This window comes from Danio rerio, chromosome 10, assembly GCF_052040795.2.
Source record: "Danio rerio strain M-AB ecotype USA chromosome 10, GRCz13ab, whole genome shotgun sequence".
Taxonomy (NCBI): Eukaryota; Metazoa; Chordata; class Actinopteri; order Cypriniformes; family Danionidae; genus Danio; species Danio rerio.
The window spans coordinates 7,512,542-7,530,430 of NC_141030.1; the positions used below are offsets into that span (position 1 = coordinate 7,512,542).

Genomic DNA, 17,889 nt, shown 5'->3' on the forward strand with positions numbered 1-17,889 from the left:
AAGACAATGACAAAATCACTCACCGCTCATGACTGAAGGAATTTTTTAGCTTTTTTGCTATGTTTGTAGTTACCCATTCTGCTTTATAATCATGGCATATCATAATTTCGAATACGTATAGGTGTAATCGCAGCCTAAATCAATCTAAAAGTTTTTGGTCCTATGGATGATTACAGTATTGCCCAAAAATAATCATGATTTTTCCATAATCAAGGAGCACTAGTCTCAGATGGGTCAGGTGTTTGTTTGTCTTTCCGAGGTCTCTAATAACTGGTGACCATTTGACGTGCATGTTTGTGTTACAGGAAGAGCAGCTGAAGTCCCATGAGGCCAAGCTGAAGCACGTCTCTACAGAGTTAGCTGAGCACAGATCCTACCCTCCAGACAAGAAGGTCAAAGCCAAAGAGATCGATGAGTACCGTTTGAAAGAGCACTACCTGGAATTTGAGGTAGGCATTGTTGCCTTTTTATGATGCAAGAAAGACAGTCAAGTAGTGTGTTGTTCACTTGGGTTTACCTTGGCCGTATTTTCCCCTCGCTCCGGCATTTACTGACACACAGGGACTCGCATTTATAGTCTTTGACGTTTCCTCATCTGAACTGTCAAGGATGAACTGGCATAGAATTGATGGAGATGCGTTTGCAGAGGCCGTTTCATTCTCTGGCTGGGATTGATAGTTAAGGTCAGAGGAAGAGAATAAAACAGCACTCCTATACGAGAGGCTGTAAGATTGAAGAAGATGAATTTTGAAAACAAATTTTGAACCACTTTAATGCACTTTATTGCATGCAAAATAAGTCACACCTGACTTGTTTTTAAGAAGTGTCAAAATTGCGTTGATGGAGAAAAAATTGTATTGTGTAAATTGAATTTAGTGAATTTTATTTAAAAATAATGTAAAATAGGTTACTAGTGTTCCTGAATTAAAAAAAAGGTTTATAATCCTTGTAATCTTATAAGTGACCGTAGAAATGCGGGTAAATTTTGTGTCTCCAAGATAAACCTATTATTTTCCAAAAACAACAACTTTATTTAAAGAGTTTTAATTAATAACAATAGACTGTAAAAAAAAAAAAAAAAAAAAAAAAAAAATATATATATATATATATATATATATATATATATATATATATATATATATATATATATATATATATATATATATATATATATATATATATACACACACACACACACACACACACATATACATACACACACACACACACATATATATATATATATATATATATATATATATATATATATATATATATATATATATATATAAAAAATATATATATAATAAAACAAAAAAATATATATATATACAATATATATATATATATATATATATATATATATATATATATATATATATATACATATATAAAAAATATATATATTTTTTTTTTTTAAATATTGTATTAAATCATATAAAACAAACATAAATTATAGTGACATTAACAATAAACTACATTCAATGTTAAGAAGAAACTAAAACAAAAACAAAAACAAAGTATTTTCCAAACATTTTTTGTTTTTCAGAAGTAAGACATAAATATTCATTCATTCATTTTCCTTAGGTTTAGTCTCGGCTTATTTATCAACAGCCGCCACAGCGGAACGAACCGCCAACTCCAGCATATGTTTTACACTGCAAATGCCCTTCCAGTACAAAGTACTAGGAAACACCCATACATTCTTGCATTCACACACACTTATACACTATGGCCAATTTAGTTTACCAATTCACCTTTAGAGCATGTCTTCGGACTGTGGTGGAAACTGAAGCACCCAAAAGAAACCTACGCGAACACAGGGAGAACATGCAAACTCTACACAGAAAATGCCAACTGACCCAACCGGGACTCGAATCACTGACCTTCTTGCTGTGAGGCTACAGTGCTAGCCACTGAGCCACCGTGCTGCCAAGACATAAGTATTTTAAACTGAATTAAAGTTGAGTAAAATGAGCAACATTCATTGAAATATCATCTTCTGCGTTTCACGGAAGAAAAACAAAGACAAACAGATTCCAAACAACATAAGGCTGAATGAATGCTGACATTTTTGTGCAGCTGTGTTGAGTGAGTCGAGTTGAGCAGATGGAAAATGGCTCATCATCAAGCACAGGGGAGGTGTGATGAATACAAAACTGAGAAACAAATAAATAGACTTTTATATACAAACGTACAGTCTACTCTCTATTAGACAGCCCCATTTATTGAATTCTGATGATCTTACTGGTATTGTAGTGTGTTGAGCAGTAAACTGGAGAGATCTGTGGACATCTACATACAGAAACACACCTCCACGCTAATGAGCTTTCAGTTACAGTCCATAAAAGAAAGAACACTGTGAAAAAACAAAACAAAAAACAATTAAAGTGCTTTGGCCCTGAAACAGGATCAATACTCCAGTCAGTGTGTTTTACAGCTGAGGTATAAAAGACCCTCATGAACGTGGATCTTTAATGAATATTTAATGAATCCCAGAATGCTTTCCAATACGCTCACCGGAATAAAAACACAAATATATAAAAATATTGTGTTTTAGTTATGAAAATAATAACAGATACTATTCACAGTAGTTTGTTGTCATTTTGAGTTGATTTTGGACGTAAATCAAACAATACTTTTAACAGAAATAGAAAAAATATCACTGTTTAAAAGGATAGTTAAATGAAACGTTTCAGTTCAAGATATAGGTGGCTCTTCTTTTTATAAAAGAAAATATTTAGTTCATGTCATAATCCTTACTGTGCGTTCACACCAAAGGTAGCGAGAGCGTCAAAGTTAGCTCTGGCCGCCATGGCGACAAAACTGTCCAACGAGAGCATCAAAATTCGCTACACTGATCTCATATTTAAAGGGGCCGTTGAGCAAAACAGTTACAGTCCCGCATAAAAAACATGCTTTCTAGCGTGAAAATGTTGCAGGCTTTTTATTAAATTCCTTTAACTATGGAAGATCAAGTTGTTGTGTGTGGTGTGGCTTTTCTCTGCTTATCCAATATGTGTCTATTTGTCTGAAATGTTCTGACACAGTAATACTGTTTTGTAATTTCATTATAGTTATCATGCGATTCCTGTATTTTTAAAGAAAAAATTTTATATACACACAGTTGAAGTCAGAATTATTAGCCCCCCTTTGAATTTTTTTTTTCTCTTTTAAATATTTCCCAAATGATATTTAACAGAGCAGGGAAATGTTCACAGTATGTCTGATAATATTTTTTCTTCTGGAGAAAGTCTTATTTGTTTTATTTCTGCTAGAATAAAAGCAGCTTTTAGTAAAAAAATAATAATTTAAGGTAAATCTTTTTTTATTTGAAAGTCTACAAAACAAACCATTGTTATACAATAACTTGTCTAATTACCCTAACCTGCCTAGTTAACCTAATTAACCTAGGTAAGTCTTAAATGTCCGTTTAAGCTGTATAAATAAAATAAAAGCTGTATATCTTTAAAATTATCTAGACAAATATTATTTACTGTCGTCATGGCAAAGATAAGATAAATCAGTTATTAGAAATCAGTCATTAAAACTATTATGTTTTGAAATGTGTTGAAAAAAATCTTCTCTCCATTAAACAGAAATTGTGGAAAAAAATAAACAGGGGAGCTAATAATTCTGACTTCAACTGTATATAAAATGAATGCACATCAACTTACCAGTAACTTTTTTAATGTATGTCCCTGTAAGAAAATATGATTAATAATTTGATATTCCACAACCGCAATAATCAAACCCTTGGGAACAACTGTGGTCAAAACCAAAGTTCACAGGACTGTTCTCTAGACTCTTCTCAAGTAGTGGACTGCTTGCTGCCGAACCGCATCATAGCTCATTACCATATAGTTGACTTGATTTCAACTCTCCCCAACGCCCACATCTGTCAAGACACTCTGTGCTGCTACCAGTGTTGCCAGATTGGGTGGTTTGAATTTGTGCGGGTAAAAAATGGCATAGGCAGGATGACAAAAATTGGGCGGGTTTGAAGCATAAATTTTATATTCAACTTATTTAACAAAACATAACTGTGTGCTCCTGTTCTACTGCCCCCTCAGAAAGAATTTGTGCCCCTCCAGTTTTGTTCACTCAAAACTGAAAATTCTTTCTCTCATTAATTACTAACACCCTCATCATTCCATCCTTCAGAACACACATTTAGATATTTTATAACATGAAATAGCAATTAAATTGTGAGATTAAAGCTAGGCCTATAGTCCAGAGATCTGATCCCCGCATCAGGTCAGGGTGCACCCATATATAGCATTTAAAATGCACACACGGCGGCTGAGGTGCACTCAACTTACACGGGAGAAAACTGGACTAGTGGGTGACATGAAGATGAGCTGCCTAATTCATTACATGTTTTAGTGAACTAATTCTTTAAATACAACTCTGTTGAGCTCTAAATGGAAAAAACACAGAAGAAATCTGCCGTTACATTAATTTTAGCCGAGACGTAACTGCCAGTGCATGTGCATGTGTAAGTGGATTTGCAACCTCTCACAGGAAAATTTGCAGGTAAACTGAATGAAAATCTTTTAAAAATATGTAATTTAGGCTATACTGCTATTTGCTCATGCAAAATTAAACACCAGAAAATATATTGTAGGTCTATTTAGCATATTGATGTGGTTTTGACTTGTTGCTCATGGCCCTACAAAATGAAAATGTAACCTGAAAACAAGTTATTAAAATAGGCTTAATAAATAATTAAATGACGAGTAGGCCTGGTAACCTAATGGTTTATGATGACGTTTTTACAAATGCCAACTGGACAATATCACGAAAAAAAAAACTCATTTATGATAGCCTAATATAAATCTTTATTTTTACCTTTAAAATTATGAAAAAACTTTATAGTCTAGCCTATTGAGTTGTGTGTTATCCCAAAATTTAGCCAATTTTCATAGTAATAACTGTAAATTTCTCTTTTTTTAGGTAGCCTATTTTTCTGGCTACACTAATGCCTTAAAATGTAACTAAATAGTTTCTTAAATGACATTAGATTAACATACAACTTTTTCCTAACACTGATATTGGTTGGGTAATAGGCTACGTGAAGCGTGATGACTCGGTTATGCTGATTTCACTATATTTATTTACCGGTTATGGAATAGTCTAACCGTGGGTTAGCTTGCATGCATGGGCATAGTTTGACGTCTTTACCTAAAACTTTAAACAATTATATTTTTTAAATAAGACTGAAAAAATAAGAAGAATAAAATATGATTTAAAGCCCACGTTTGGCGCTAAAGCCATGATTTGTCTGCGTTTATGTAAACGGTATAGTTGCATTACCTTCATTGATAAAATCAGTAATTGCAAAACTGTGCATATTATTACAACTATAAAAAAGTATATTAATGCCTTACGTCAGTAACTTAGGCAGTAATGCAAAGAAAAAGTAAATAAGTAAATAGCCTAAATGAAATGAACAAGAAAGACCAAAATCAGCAGGTCTAGTGGGATTAAAATGCCACCTCAGTTATGACATCCTGGCCCCGGGCCTGGTTAACATGAACTATCAATAAGTTACTTTATTGTCATTACTAACATTAACAAAGATGAACAAATACTGTAATAAATGTTTTGTTCATTGCTTGCATAAACATTTTATTGGAACATTGTTCATTTGTGTTTGAATACATTTTGGTAGCACTTAATTTTAATGTTCAAGTCCTTCTATTTATAAATAATAAAGCTCAATAAAGTACTAGTTTGCTGCTTATTAATAGGTGTGTATCTGTTTGTATAATATAGAAATAATAATTATTAAGGGGTTCAGGTATTTGATTAGCAATGCATAATAATATGATACTTTGTAGGTACTATTAAACAGGCAATATGGTAATAGTAAGCAGGCAATAAGCCAGTATCTAGTGAGAAATCATACTAAAAGTAAAGTGTTAGCTAAATTTCATCGTGAGGGTATGTAAACATTGACAGCTTTTTCACCATGGGCTGAACAAACTCTATTGTCTATTTTGTCCACAAGTTCAAAATTGGGTTCCGCATGAACAAACAGTGGTTTTACCCATAGTATCTTAACTTCAATGAGTCACTCACAAGGTGGCATTTAATTTAAAAGGTACAGTAACTGCGTGTGTTGGCAGCGAGGGTTTGGAGCGGAGCTATTGTTAGAAGTCACGTCTCGTTCGTCTGCACGGCAGGTGATGACATGATAATGGAGTCTAATGGATTCTCTGAATTCTCTCTGAAGGAGAACCGTTACGAGATGTACGTGAAGCTTCTGAAAGAGGGGGTGAAAGAGCTGCTGACGGCGAAGGATGGCGACGCAGCGCTGAAGAAGTCGCAGTCCAGCCCTTCTCTCAACCAGGATTCCCAGCCGGCCGCCGCCAAAGTCAAGCGCAACACGTCCGAGCGGAAGGATTACCGGCCTGAAACTCCTAAGGTTACATAGGCAGTGTTCTGCTTTTCTTTCTGAGAGCCATTGTATATCACGCGTGACTGTATTTTGATGTAATTTATTTATCTGCCGACAGTTGTATCAGAAAACATTTGTGTAAAATGTCAATTGATCAATTGATTGGAAGTTGTACATCTCTAGGTCTCCCTTGACCAGCCGGTTCTTGTGGAGCAAATAGTGTGGTTTTCTTTTTTATTTGTTAGCGTGTCCAGATTTAGTAGTTGCACTTTATTTTACAGTGTGTGCACTTACAGTATACAGGAAATGACTTAATAGGGTTAAGGTTTGGTTTAGGGGTAGGACATGGTGACTGTAAAATAAAGTGCTAGCGATTTTTGTTCAGAGAACATGACTGTCTCTTGATTGTGCTGTTCCCCTAATTTGCTTTTCCTTCAAGAGAAGTATTTTCTTCAAGTTAGTGGAAACGTCCACAAGTAGATATCCCGCGGTAGTCTCACTCAGAGCGTTAACTTTTATTTTAATATATAAACGAGCAACAGATATAAGCTGAAACGCTAGAAAGGGTCATTTTGAGGATCCTTCAGGTTGTTAATGCATGGATTCGATGCGGAATTTGTCACGAAAGCCTTTGGTTGTCGTTGCTGATGTAGTTCACTATTAACCACCTACTAACAAACCACCGAATTGTCGATATAGCATCTACTCACGCTCATTAATGGATCGTACCAGCATGTTACAGCAATGGACCGAAACTCTAAGCAGATTATTTTCTAATGATGATTTCGAGGTACTTGCTGAGTTACGGCGTTTCAGACTGCGAGATGACATTAACGTCATCCACTGTGCAGTTTGTGCCATCTATTTTTTTATCTGTTTGTTGAAGTAAAGAGTATACTTCTGCTTTTTCAGTAGTGTAAATGCCAATTCTCCTTTTGTGTATTTTATAATCTTATATATACATATATATATATTTGAATTTTTAATTCTCAGTTCAGAACATTATTGTTGTAAAGATGACGGTAGTATTTATAGTGCACTTTATTAGTTCCTTTGACTCTTTTAGAGAGCTTTCTAAAGGGTAGTGATATGTCACTTCATTATATCACAGGTTTTTCCAAGCATAACCAAATGGATGGTTGGTTTTATTGAAGGTACACAGCCGAAGGTACAATTTTCACTCGTGTAAAGTCGTGTTAGTTTGTCCGTGCTCGCGTGTGTTTTTGCTGTCATGTTTAGGTTGTTCGAAGACACGGTTTGTAGAAGAATTTAGAACAGGTTGCTTTTCGTGATGCTGACTTTGAATTTCAGATGACATTTTCATTACCGATGACATGTCGTGAACACTATATGAACGTTCTACGCTGTTTATTGCACACCAACAAAGATTGTCCACGGTGGATCTATTTACTCGTTTGAGCTTTTAAAAAGGAATATGAATATGAAAAGCTGTTCACATTTACAGATATTAGTCCCCGAAGTCTATAATGACATTTGTTTACTTGAAATGTTTTTTGAGGACACTTTATTATTATGTTTTTGCTAGAATTTGAAAGATAGAAAGAATTCGTTCATATCTACGTTGTGTTATTGCAAGCTCTTTCAATGGACTTTATAGATTGTTGTTGTTTTTTTCTTGCTGTGAAATCGCAGGACATGTCATTTCTCCTGTCCAGTTCTGAACACAGAATTAGCACTTAGATGATGTTTATTTTTATTTATTTGTTGCAAAGTGTAGAACAAAAAATTATTTTTGAGCAGTATTTACTCGCATAGTAATCAGTACTATAAAACTGTCATCAGTGTGAAAGGCCATGCGAAGAGATATGGACTCTTCTTTTATGTGCTACAGTGTTCCATGTTGTTTGTTCACGCTTCTCCAGACCAAATAGATTCCTGTGACACGTAACTCTGGCACTAACCCTTTAACAGTGCACGTCGTAGTACTTTTAAATAGTATCTCCATTCGTTATTATTTTGCATAGGACGGAAATCATAAGAAGCGATGGTGGCATGCAAGTGGACTTCAAAATGAAAACAATAACAACATGAAAAGCAGTCAGACTTGCATAATTAAAAGCATTTAAGAGTCAGATATCTGTGTTAAGATGATATTTTCGACTGAAAAATTTGCTTTGTGTGTGACTTTTAATCTCCCGGGTGCGAACTACTCTTGTTTACCATGCCACAGTGTTGTTTATTTCTCCCTGAGCTGAACTTGATTGTATACATCTTGACTTTTTGTCCACGCAGATGTCATCTTTGTCTGTTTACTTCCTCAAACCCTGTAATGTTTGACCTCCTCTCAAGATGCAATTGTGTGAGTATTGAAGGAGAGCAGCTGGTTTTAATGCGCCTTAGCCATCAGTTGGGCCGTTTGGTGTCCAAACTCGGATCTAGTGAACTTTCTCTCTTTTTTTTTTTTTAGCTGTGATGCTGTACTTCTCCTGTAAATGTTGTTAAATATGCCTGTCGCCCTGTGTTCTGAAGACTGAATTAGTTTGGTTGTGATCGGTTGGCATGAGCGTGTCTTACGCCTGTCCACAAAGATCAGGGACACAATGTTGGCTTCAGTGAATAAAATACTGTATTTAATCGTTCATCGCATCTGCATCTCGTTTGTGTCTTTGCCCCTGACCACAACCGATTGTGTCGGGAGACCACAAAAATGATGATTTAATGTATAATTGTATAAATATGCTGAGATGGCAAAAGTACATCCATTACTCAAGTAAGTACAGATCCTCATGTTTAAAAGGACTCTGGTAAAAGTTGAAGTACTGACTACACTTTTGTACTCAAGTAAAAGTAAACAAGTACTGCCTGAAATGAGTACTTAAGTATAAAGTATTCACCTGTTTTAGTTTTTACAGTGGTAACCACACTGCACATCATATATACATCTATACAAAATAACTTCCATTTCTCATTTTTGGGTAAAGATTTTGTGGCCAATTTCAGCTCAAACAAGTCAACCAACATCACTCTACAATATTGTCCAGTAACACTGTTTAAAAAGTTGCCCCATTTATCATTACCTGGACACAAAACATAACTTTACATCTGTTACGAACAATAGCTGCCATCCTACATATACAGTAACCTAAAATAACCTGATGTAAAACTAAAGTGGTTTTCCCTGTACATTATCCAGAACACGATAGACTTTATTTACATCTCTTATGTTGTTACTATTGAAATCAAAGATTTAAACGCATTCCCATTGAAGAAGCTCTAACAAATGAGGTTAACAGGAAATATTTGAGCGAGTCATTCCTAACGAGTCAATTAATTTAAAAAAATGAGCCATTATAAATGAATCTGAATAAACAATTCAGTGACAAAGATAAAGATTTGGCGCCACCCATTGGACGTTTTGGTTTTAATATAATGTAGCCTCTAATAAAAAAATAATAATGTTATAAATTTCAGCATTTGGAAAAATCAGATCATTAAAATAAATTAATCAAAGGTTGAATATGAAATCTAAGATGTAAATAGATGAGTAGATCTATTTATATATATATATATCTGGTATCTGGTATATACTTAACATCAGTCATATTTACATCACAGATTCCCTCTCTCTCATCAAAGCTCGCCATTCTTGCCGTCCCAATGGTAAGCCTACCCTACTTTCGGCGCGTGATGTGAGGTTGAAAAAAAAACCATGCACTGCGGCACGCAGGCGCACAACCACAGCAAAACGATGAAATCAAAAAGGCGTTCAATATTCGCAATAACAATAAATATAATAGATTGCGGCCCAAAACACATTAAACCGAAAACAAGCCTGATTTAAAAAAAAAAATTTAAGGAGTAGAAAGTACAGATATTTGTGTAAAAATGTTAGTAGAAGAAGTTGTCAGAAAAATAAGCAGTGAAGTAAAGTACTGATATCAGAAAAATTTACTTAAGTACAGTAATGAAGTATATGTATTTCGTTACCTCCCATCTCTGTAAATATGACTATATTGTTGCATAACAAATGTGAAAGGATGGTTAAGATGGCAGTATTAAAAATATAAATGAAATGTGAATGTCAAATATATACATGTTTTAATCTGATGTTATTTTCAAAGGTGTCTCACAGCAGTGATAGAGTTTAGATGACTAGTTTCAGACATTCTTCAGAAACACAAAAGCTGCTTATTATCTATGTCTTGATTCTGTACAGCATCAACAAATACTTTCAGCTTCAGAAAATACAACAGCAGTGCTTTTTTTCTTTTTTCTTTTTTTGATTAAGCCGGTTTTCACCATATGAACAGCTGTGATTGTAAACTGAAAAATGCACACACCAGCAGTTCAACCTTCACATCCACTAGAAATGAAAGTAACAAGGCCTGATTGCTTTAAATGAAAGCTGTGAAGCTGATCATCATCGCACACCAGTGTGGACAGAGAAGATCACATTCATATGGATGAGGTAAGGATTTCCTGGAAACACTAATTTGCCTGGCCATGAGGATGAGAAAAAGCAGACAGATTCTACTGTTGAAGCCACATCTACCTGTTAACCAACCTCTAAATCAGAGATGTCCAAACTAGGGCCAGCTGGTCAAGGTTGGCCTATTTTAACCTTTGATTTTTCTCACCACGCCATTTAAAAAAGAGAGGGAGAATGATTAGGAGGTAGTCTTTGACAGAGATGGTCATTTTTAATTTAATGTGAGCTTTTGTTTGTTGTTTTGTAGTTTCTTTTTTGTAAATAAATCAGATTTTTGTCACTCGACGTATCAAGACATCGCAGAGCAAATCAAGATGAAGGAGCAGCCTATTCAGCATTGAATTCCATTGTGTTATTAATGGAATTGTTTATGTTTTTATAGTAATAAATTCATTATACTTTTTTTAATACACTGCTTTATAAAATAAATTACAAAATTACTCATGGTAATACATATATATATATATATATATATATATATATATATATATATATATATATAATTTATTTATACGTATTTAGTCTACTATGCTGGGCAATGATTAAGCATGATTAATCGCACCCGAAATAAAAGTTTGTTTTTGACAGTACTTGTGCATGTGCTGTGTATGTTTAATTTATACACACATGCATTTATTTGTTTGACCTGTTTATATATATTAAGACATAAACAATATACATGTGATATAAGTTTTACAGTACCCAGCATAAATGAGTACATCCAAAAAAAATTATATTTTTGCCTATTTCTCAGTGAATATAGGGAATATATTTTGGTGCATTTGAGCAAAACAGATTTAAGTATACAGATATATTTATTGAAATAATATTTTAGTCACTGAACATCTTTAGAAATAGAAAGATAATACATCTAAATTCATGTAAAAGTTGCTTTAAAAAGTTACAACATTTCAACTAAATTGTATACTTTTTAAATAATTGTATTTTTTTGGTTTCTATCAATTTTTGCTCTTAATTTTTTTAATATTTTTATTTAGTGCTGGTCATATAATTAAAATATCTTCAAAAAGTTGATTTCACTAAATCTATTTTAAAAAAAATTCTAATGTTTTTTTTTTTTTTTGAATTTTGATGATAATAATAAATACCCCACACTCAGTCTTTCAGAAAAATTTCATATTACTTCTATCAATACAGCCAGCCTCTTTTCCAATAACTTTTTTTGTTTTGCACTCCTTGTGCAAAGTGTCAACGGTCGTCTTTTGGACAACTATCAAGTCAGCCATCCTCCCTATGGTTGTGAAGCCTACAGACTTAGGCTGCCCCGAAACCACATACTTCCAATTATATATAGATACATATACAAAAAAACTTGTCTTGCATTGCCTAATCTAATGTATATACACAAATACAATATTGTAAAGAATCCTGTAGTAAATATTATTTTTAAAATGAGAGATTTGTGAGGTGTACTCTGAGCATTATACAATATATTAAATAAGTACGTTTTTTTTTTGTGAGTCTGTGTGTTTTTATGTATGTGTATTACATATACATACAGTTGAAGTCTGAATTATTAGCCCGTCTGAATTATTAGCCCTCCTGTTTATTTTTCCCACAATTTCTGTTTAACAGAGATTTTTTTAAACACATTTCTTAACATAGGTTTTAATAATTAATTTCTAATAACTGATTTATTTTTATCTTTTACATTTTTCAAGACACTTCTATACAGCTTAAAGTGACATTTAAAGGCTTAACTAGGTTAGGCAAGTTAGGGTAATTAGGGCCTAGTTGTAGGTCAGTGGTCAAATTGTGGATACATATTCACCAAATAGTCATTCTTACCTTTAAACTACATAGAAATAACACTAGAAGTAATACTTTAAAAGTGCTTGATTGATTTTCTTTGTCCAGCACTGAATTAACTATTACTTCTAAAATATTTGTCATAAAGACGAATTAACATAAAACAAAACATGTTGAACTAAAGGTACAAAAGCAGAAGAATTGTTCAGCTCAAGTGAGATCTCATCTACTTTCAACTTTAAAAAGCCCTTCAGCCTCGCAGACGGATCCTGAAGAGCCTCTCTAAAAACATAAATCAAAAAACTGAAATGAAATTAGACATAACCTCAGCTGATGTGGTCAGAACAGCTCGGCTCCTTCTTTAAATGCGTGAGTGAGTGAGTGAGTGAGTGAGTGTTTTATGCAGGCTCTGCTGATTGGAAACAGTTGCTTGGAAACCAGATTGCAGAGATGCTCTTCAGATGATGGAGACGCAGTCGAGGAGGGAGAAGGAGATGATGGACAGAAGGACATCTGTGTGGGTTTTCACATGCGTGCGTTGGACAGTCGCTGAATGTCTGGACACACAGTCCTGTTTAGGTAAAGAGCTATTAGTGGCTTAAGGAAACTTCAATCAGTTATATGAATGAAATAAAATGTATGTACTAATGTACACAAAAAAAATATATTTCAATGTAATTACTGAGATTTTATAATATTAGCTTTCCACTCCAAAATGACATCAAATATGCAAGTCGATTGGATGTCATAAAGTTGACGTCTATTTTTTTTAAATTAGAATATGCAAAAAGGTACATGAATTGGGATCATACAAATACAAAGAAACATCAACAAAAAACAATAACAAAACAACAACAAAAACAATAGAGTCAGGTACTGTTACAGTAGGTCTGTGTGTGTGTGTGTGTGTGTGTACGTGTTTTGTGACATATCAGGACACAAATCTTTATAATGACATGGGTATATTACAAAAAAGTAGGTGAAATATGAGGACATAGGTGACGTCCTCATTCCTCAAAATGCTTATAAATCATACAGAATAAGTTTATTCAGAGAGTAAAGCTCTCTCCTGTGATGGTTGGGTTTAGGGGTAGGGTGGGGACAGGGTAATATAATATATGGTTTGGACAGTATAAAATGAATAGAAACCTATGTAATGTCCCCACTTTTCACAAAAACAAACATGTGTGTGTGTGCGCATGTAAAGGTAACTTGGTGGACAGGTCAGAGCACATACATAAGGAACAGTAACAGTCAGTAAATGAAGCAAGTATCGCAGATATAAGTAAAACAGATAGAAAGAAACCAGTCAGAGGTAGGGAGTAACAGCAATGCTTAGTAATGTATGATAGTAATAATGACAGTAAAAAGAAAGAAAGGACAACAGTAATAATAACTGACAATGATAATAAATTACAAGTACTGCACCAACTATTACTATAGAAAGTTACTTATATTACAACTACTACTGCTGCTACTACAGCCACAACCACGACTATTACTACTATAATGTCTACTAATACTGATACGACTACAACAATGACTACCACTACTGATACTACAGCATCTGCTACAACTAATACAACAACGTCTACTACTACTACTACTACTACTACTACTACTACCGCAATCACTGCTACTACAACATCTACATCAACGACATCTACTACTGGTACTACTACACCAACAACGACTACTACTGCTACAACGACCTTTACTACTTCTGCTTCCACTATACTAACGACATCAACTACTACAGGAACTACTACTTCAATAATCACAATTACAATCTATGCTACTACAATGACTACTACTACAACTACTACAACACCAACAACGACTTCTACTACTACTGCTACAGTGACACCTTTACTACTGCTACCACTATACCAACGACATCAACTACTACAGGAACTACTACTTCAATAATCACAATTACAACCTATACTACTACAATGACTACTACTACTACAACTACTACAACACCAACAACGACTACTACTACTACTACTCCTACTACTAATGCTACAATGACACCTTTACTACTTCTGCTACCACTATACCAACGACATCAACAGCTACAGGAACTACTACTTTAATAATCACAATTACAATCTATACTACTACAATGACTACTACTACAACTACTAATAATACTATTACAACAACTACTGCAACCTTAATAATGATAATGATATTAATACTTATAATAATGATAATGAAAAGATAACAGGAGGACAGGTTAGAACCGTAATAATAATAATAAGGATAGCAAAAATAAAAGTAATACTATTAATGATAAAAGTGACGTCTATTTGACATTCACACATAGATGCTCTTTTGACCATCAAAATAATGACACAAAAAGCATTATATTATAAGTTTTATTCATCTGAAAGCTTCTTTACACACCCTACCATGCATGTTAACTATCTTAATGTCAAAGCTACATCAAATTGACATCTAACATTGGTGTCAAAAATCATCAAAAGCTGATTACAAGACAATGTTTTTTGACATCAATTTAATGTAGATTTTACATCAAGGTAGGCAATTGACGAAATCAAATAATGTGGAAATTAATTGGATGTCAAAACCTTGACATCTATTTGACATTCACACATAGATGTTCGTTTGACCATCAAAATAATGACACAAAAAGCATTTTCTATACGACAAGTTTTATTCACTTGAAAGCTTCAATTACAAATTTACATTTGATTTTTTTTATCCATACAATGTTCTGCAAACTACTTTAATGTCAAAACAACATCAAATTGACATCTAACATTGGTGTCAAAAAACACAACAAAAATTTATTACAAGACAGTGTTTTTTGACCAATTTTAGATGTCAATATGATGTTATGAAATTAAGGTAGGCGAATGACTTTAAATAAAATGGAAATTGTTTGGATGTCAAAACCTTGAGGTCTATTTGACTTTCACACAATTATGGTCTTTTGACCATCAAAATAATGACAAAAGCATTATACTAAGAAAAGTTTTATTCTTTTAAAAGCTTCAATTACAAGATGCATTCTAACTAACTTGATGTCAAAACCACATCGAATTGATTTATTTTTATTTATAATTATTAAACTGTTAAAAACACCTCAAAAATTGATTATAGGACTGTTCTTTGGCGTCAATGTTAGATGTAAATTTGATGTAGTTTTGACATCAAAGTAGGCAATCGACATCAAATAATATGGAAATCGATTAGATGTCAAAACCTTGACGTCTATTTGACATTCACTACTGCAAACTGCCTTGATTTTAAAACAACATCAAATTGACATCTAACATTGGTGTAAAAAATGTCAAAAATTGATTACAGGCCATTGTTTTTTGACATCAATGTTAGATGTCAGTTTGATGTTGTTTTGACGTCAAATAATATGGAAATCTATTGGATGTCAAAACCTTGACGTCTATTTGACATTCACACATTGATGCCCTTTTGACAATCAAAATAATAACACAAATAGCATTATGTAATAGAACAAGTTTCATTTGGAAGCTTCAATTACAAATTTACTCTGGATTTTGTATCCCTACTGCAAACTACCTTGATATCAAAACAACATCAAATTAACATCCAACATTAGTGTCAAAAAACGTCAAAAATTGATGACAGGCCATTGTTCTTTGACGTCAATGTTAGATGTCAGTTTGATGTTGTTTTGACATTAAGTTAGGCAATTGATGTCAAGTAATTTGGAAATCAATTGGATGTCTATTTGACATTAACATATTGATGCTCTTTTGACCAATCAAAATAATGACACAAAAAGCATCATATCATTGAACAAATTTTATTTACCTAAAAACTTCATTTACAAAATTACACCCTACCATGCATGTTAACTACCTTAATGTCAAAACTATGTCAAATTGACATCTTTATATTGGTCACAAAAACACGTCAAAAATTTACTACAGGACAGTCTTTTTGACATCTGTTTTGACATCAAGATAGGCGATTGACATCAAATAATATGGAAATCCATTGGATGTCAAAACTTTGACGTGTATTTGACATTCACATATTGATACTCTTTTGAACCATCAAAATAATGACACAAAAGCATTATGTAATAGAACAAGTTTCATTTGAAAGCTTCAATTACAAATTTACACTTGAATTTGTATCCCTAAAATATTCTGCAAACTACCTTTATATAAAAACAACATCAAATCAACATCTAACATTGGTGTCAAAAAACGTCAACAATTGATTACAGGCCATTGTTCTTTGACGTCAATGTTAGATGTCAGTTTGATGTTGTTTTGATAATAAGTTAGGCAATTGAGGTCAAGTAATATGGAAATCAATTGGATGTGGATTTGACATTAACATATTGATGCTCTTTTTACCATCACAATAATGACACAAAAAGCATTATATAACAGAACAAGTTTTATTTATCTGAAATCTTCAATTACAAAATTACATCTGACCATGCATGTTAACTACCTCAATGTCGAAACTACATCAAATTGACCTAATATTGGTCACAAAAAAACTGTCAAATATAGATTACAGGACCGTCTTTTTAGACATCAAGGTAGGCTATTGACATCAAATAATATGGAAATCAATTGGATGTCAAAACGTCTATTTGACATTCACACATTGATGCTCTTTTGACCATGAAAATAATGACACAAAAGCATTACGTATCAGAACAAGTTTCATTTGAAAGCTCATTTTATTTTAGATGTCAAAACCTTGACGTCTATTTGACATTCACTACAATGTACTGCAAACTGCCTTGATTTCAAAACAACATCAAATTGACATCTAACATTGGTGTAAAAACGTCAAAAATTGATTACAGGCCATTGTTCTTCGACATCAATTTTAGATGTCAGTTCGATGTTGTTTTGACATTAAGTTAGGCAATTAATGTCAAGTAATATGGAAATCAATTCAATGTCTATTTGACATTCACATATTGATGTTTTTTTACAATCACAATAATGACACAAAAAGCATCATATAATAAAACAACTGGATGTCAAAACCTTGACGTCTATTTGACATCCACATGTTGACCATCACAATAATGACACAAAAAGCATTATATAATAGAACAGTTTTATTTATCTGAAAGCTTTATTTACAAAATTACACCCTACCATGCATGTTATTATATTGGTCACAAAAACACATCAAGAATTGATTACAGGACAGTCTTTTTTGACATCTGTTTTGACATCAAGGTAGGCAATTGACATCAAATAATATGCAAATCAATTGA

General features: G+C 33.2%; 2 protein-coding genes across 5 annotated transcripts in view; both read left to right on the forward strand.

Moving 5' to 3' along the window:
- psd3l (pleckstrin and Sec7 domain containing 3, like) overlaps nucleotides 1-9,003 on the forward strand; it is a 246,352-nt gene extending 237,349 nt beyond the window's left edge. For all 4 annotated transcript variants that reach the window (XM_087270097.1, XM_087270100.1, XM_087270098.1 and 1 more), the window contains 2 exons: nucleotides 306-449; nucleotides 6,239-9,003. In XM_087270097.1, the coding sequence (XP_087126223.1) occupies nucleotides 306-449; nucleotides 6,239-6,439 (345 nt within the window). In that variant the 3' untranslated portion in view covers nucleotides 6,440-9,003. The remainder of the gene's footprint in view (nucleotides 1-305; nucleotides 450-6,238) is intronic.
- The window catches only part of tln1 (talin 1), a 1,269,505-nt gene that overhangs the window by 1,146,391 nt on the left and 105,225 nt on the right, over nucleotides 1-17,889 (forward strand). The window lies entirely within an intron of this gene.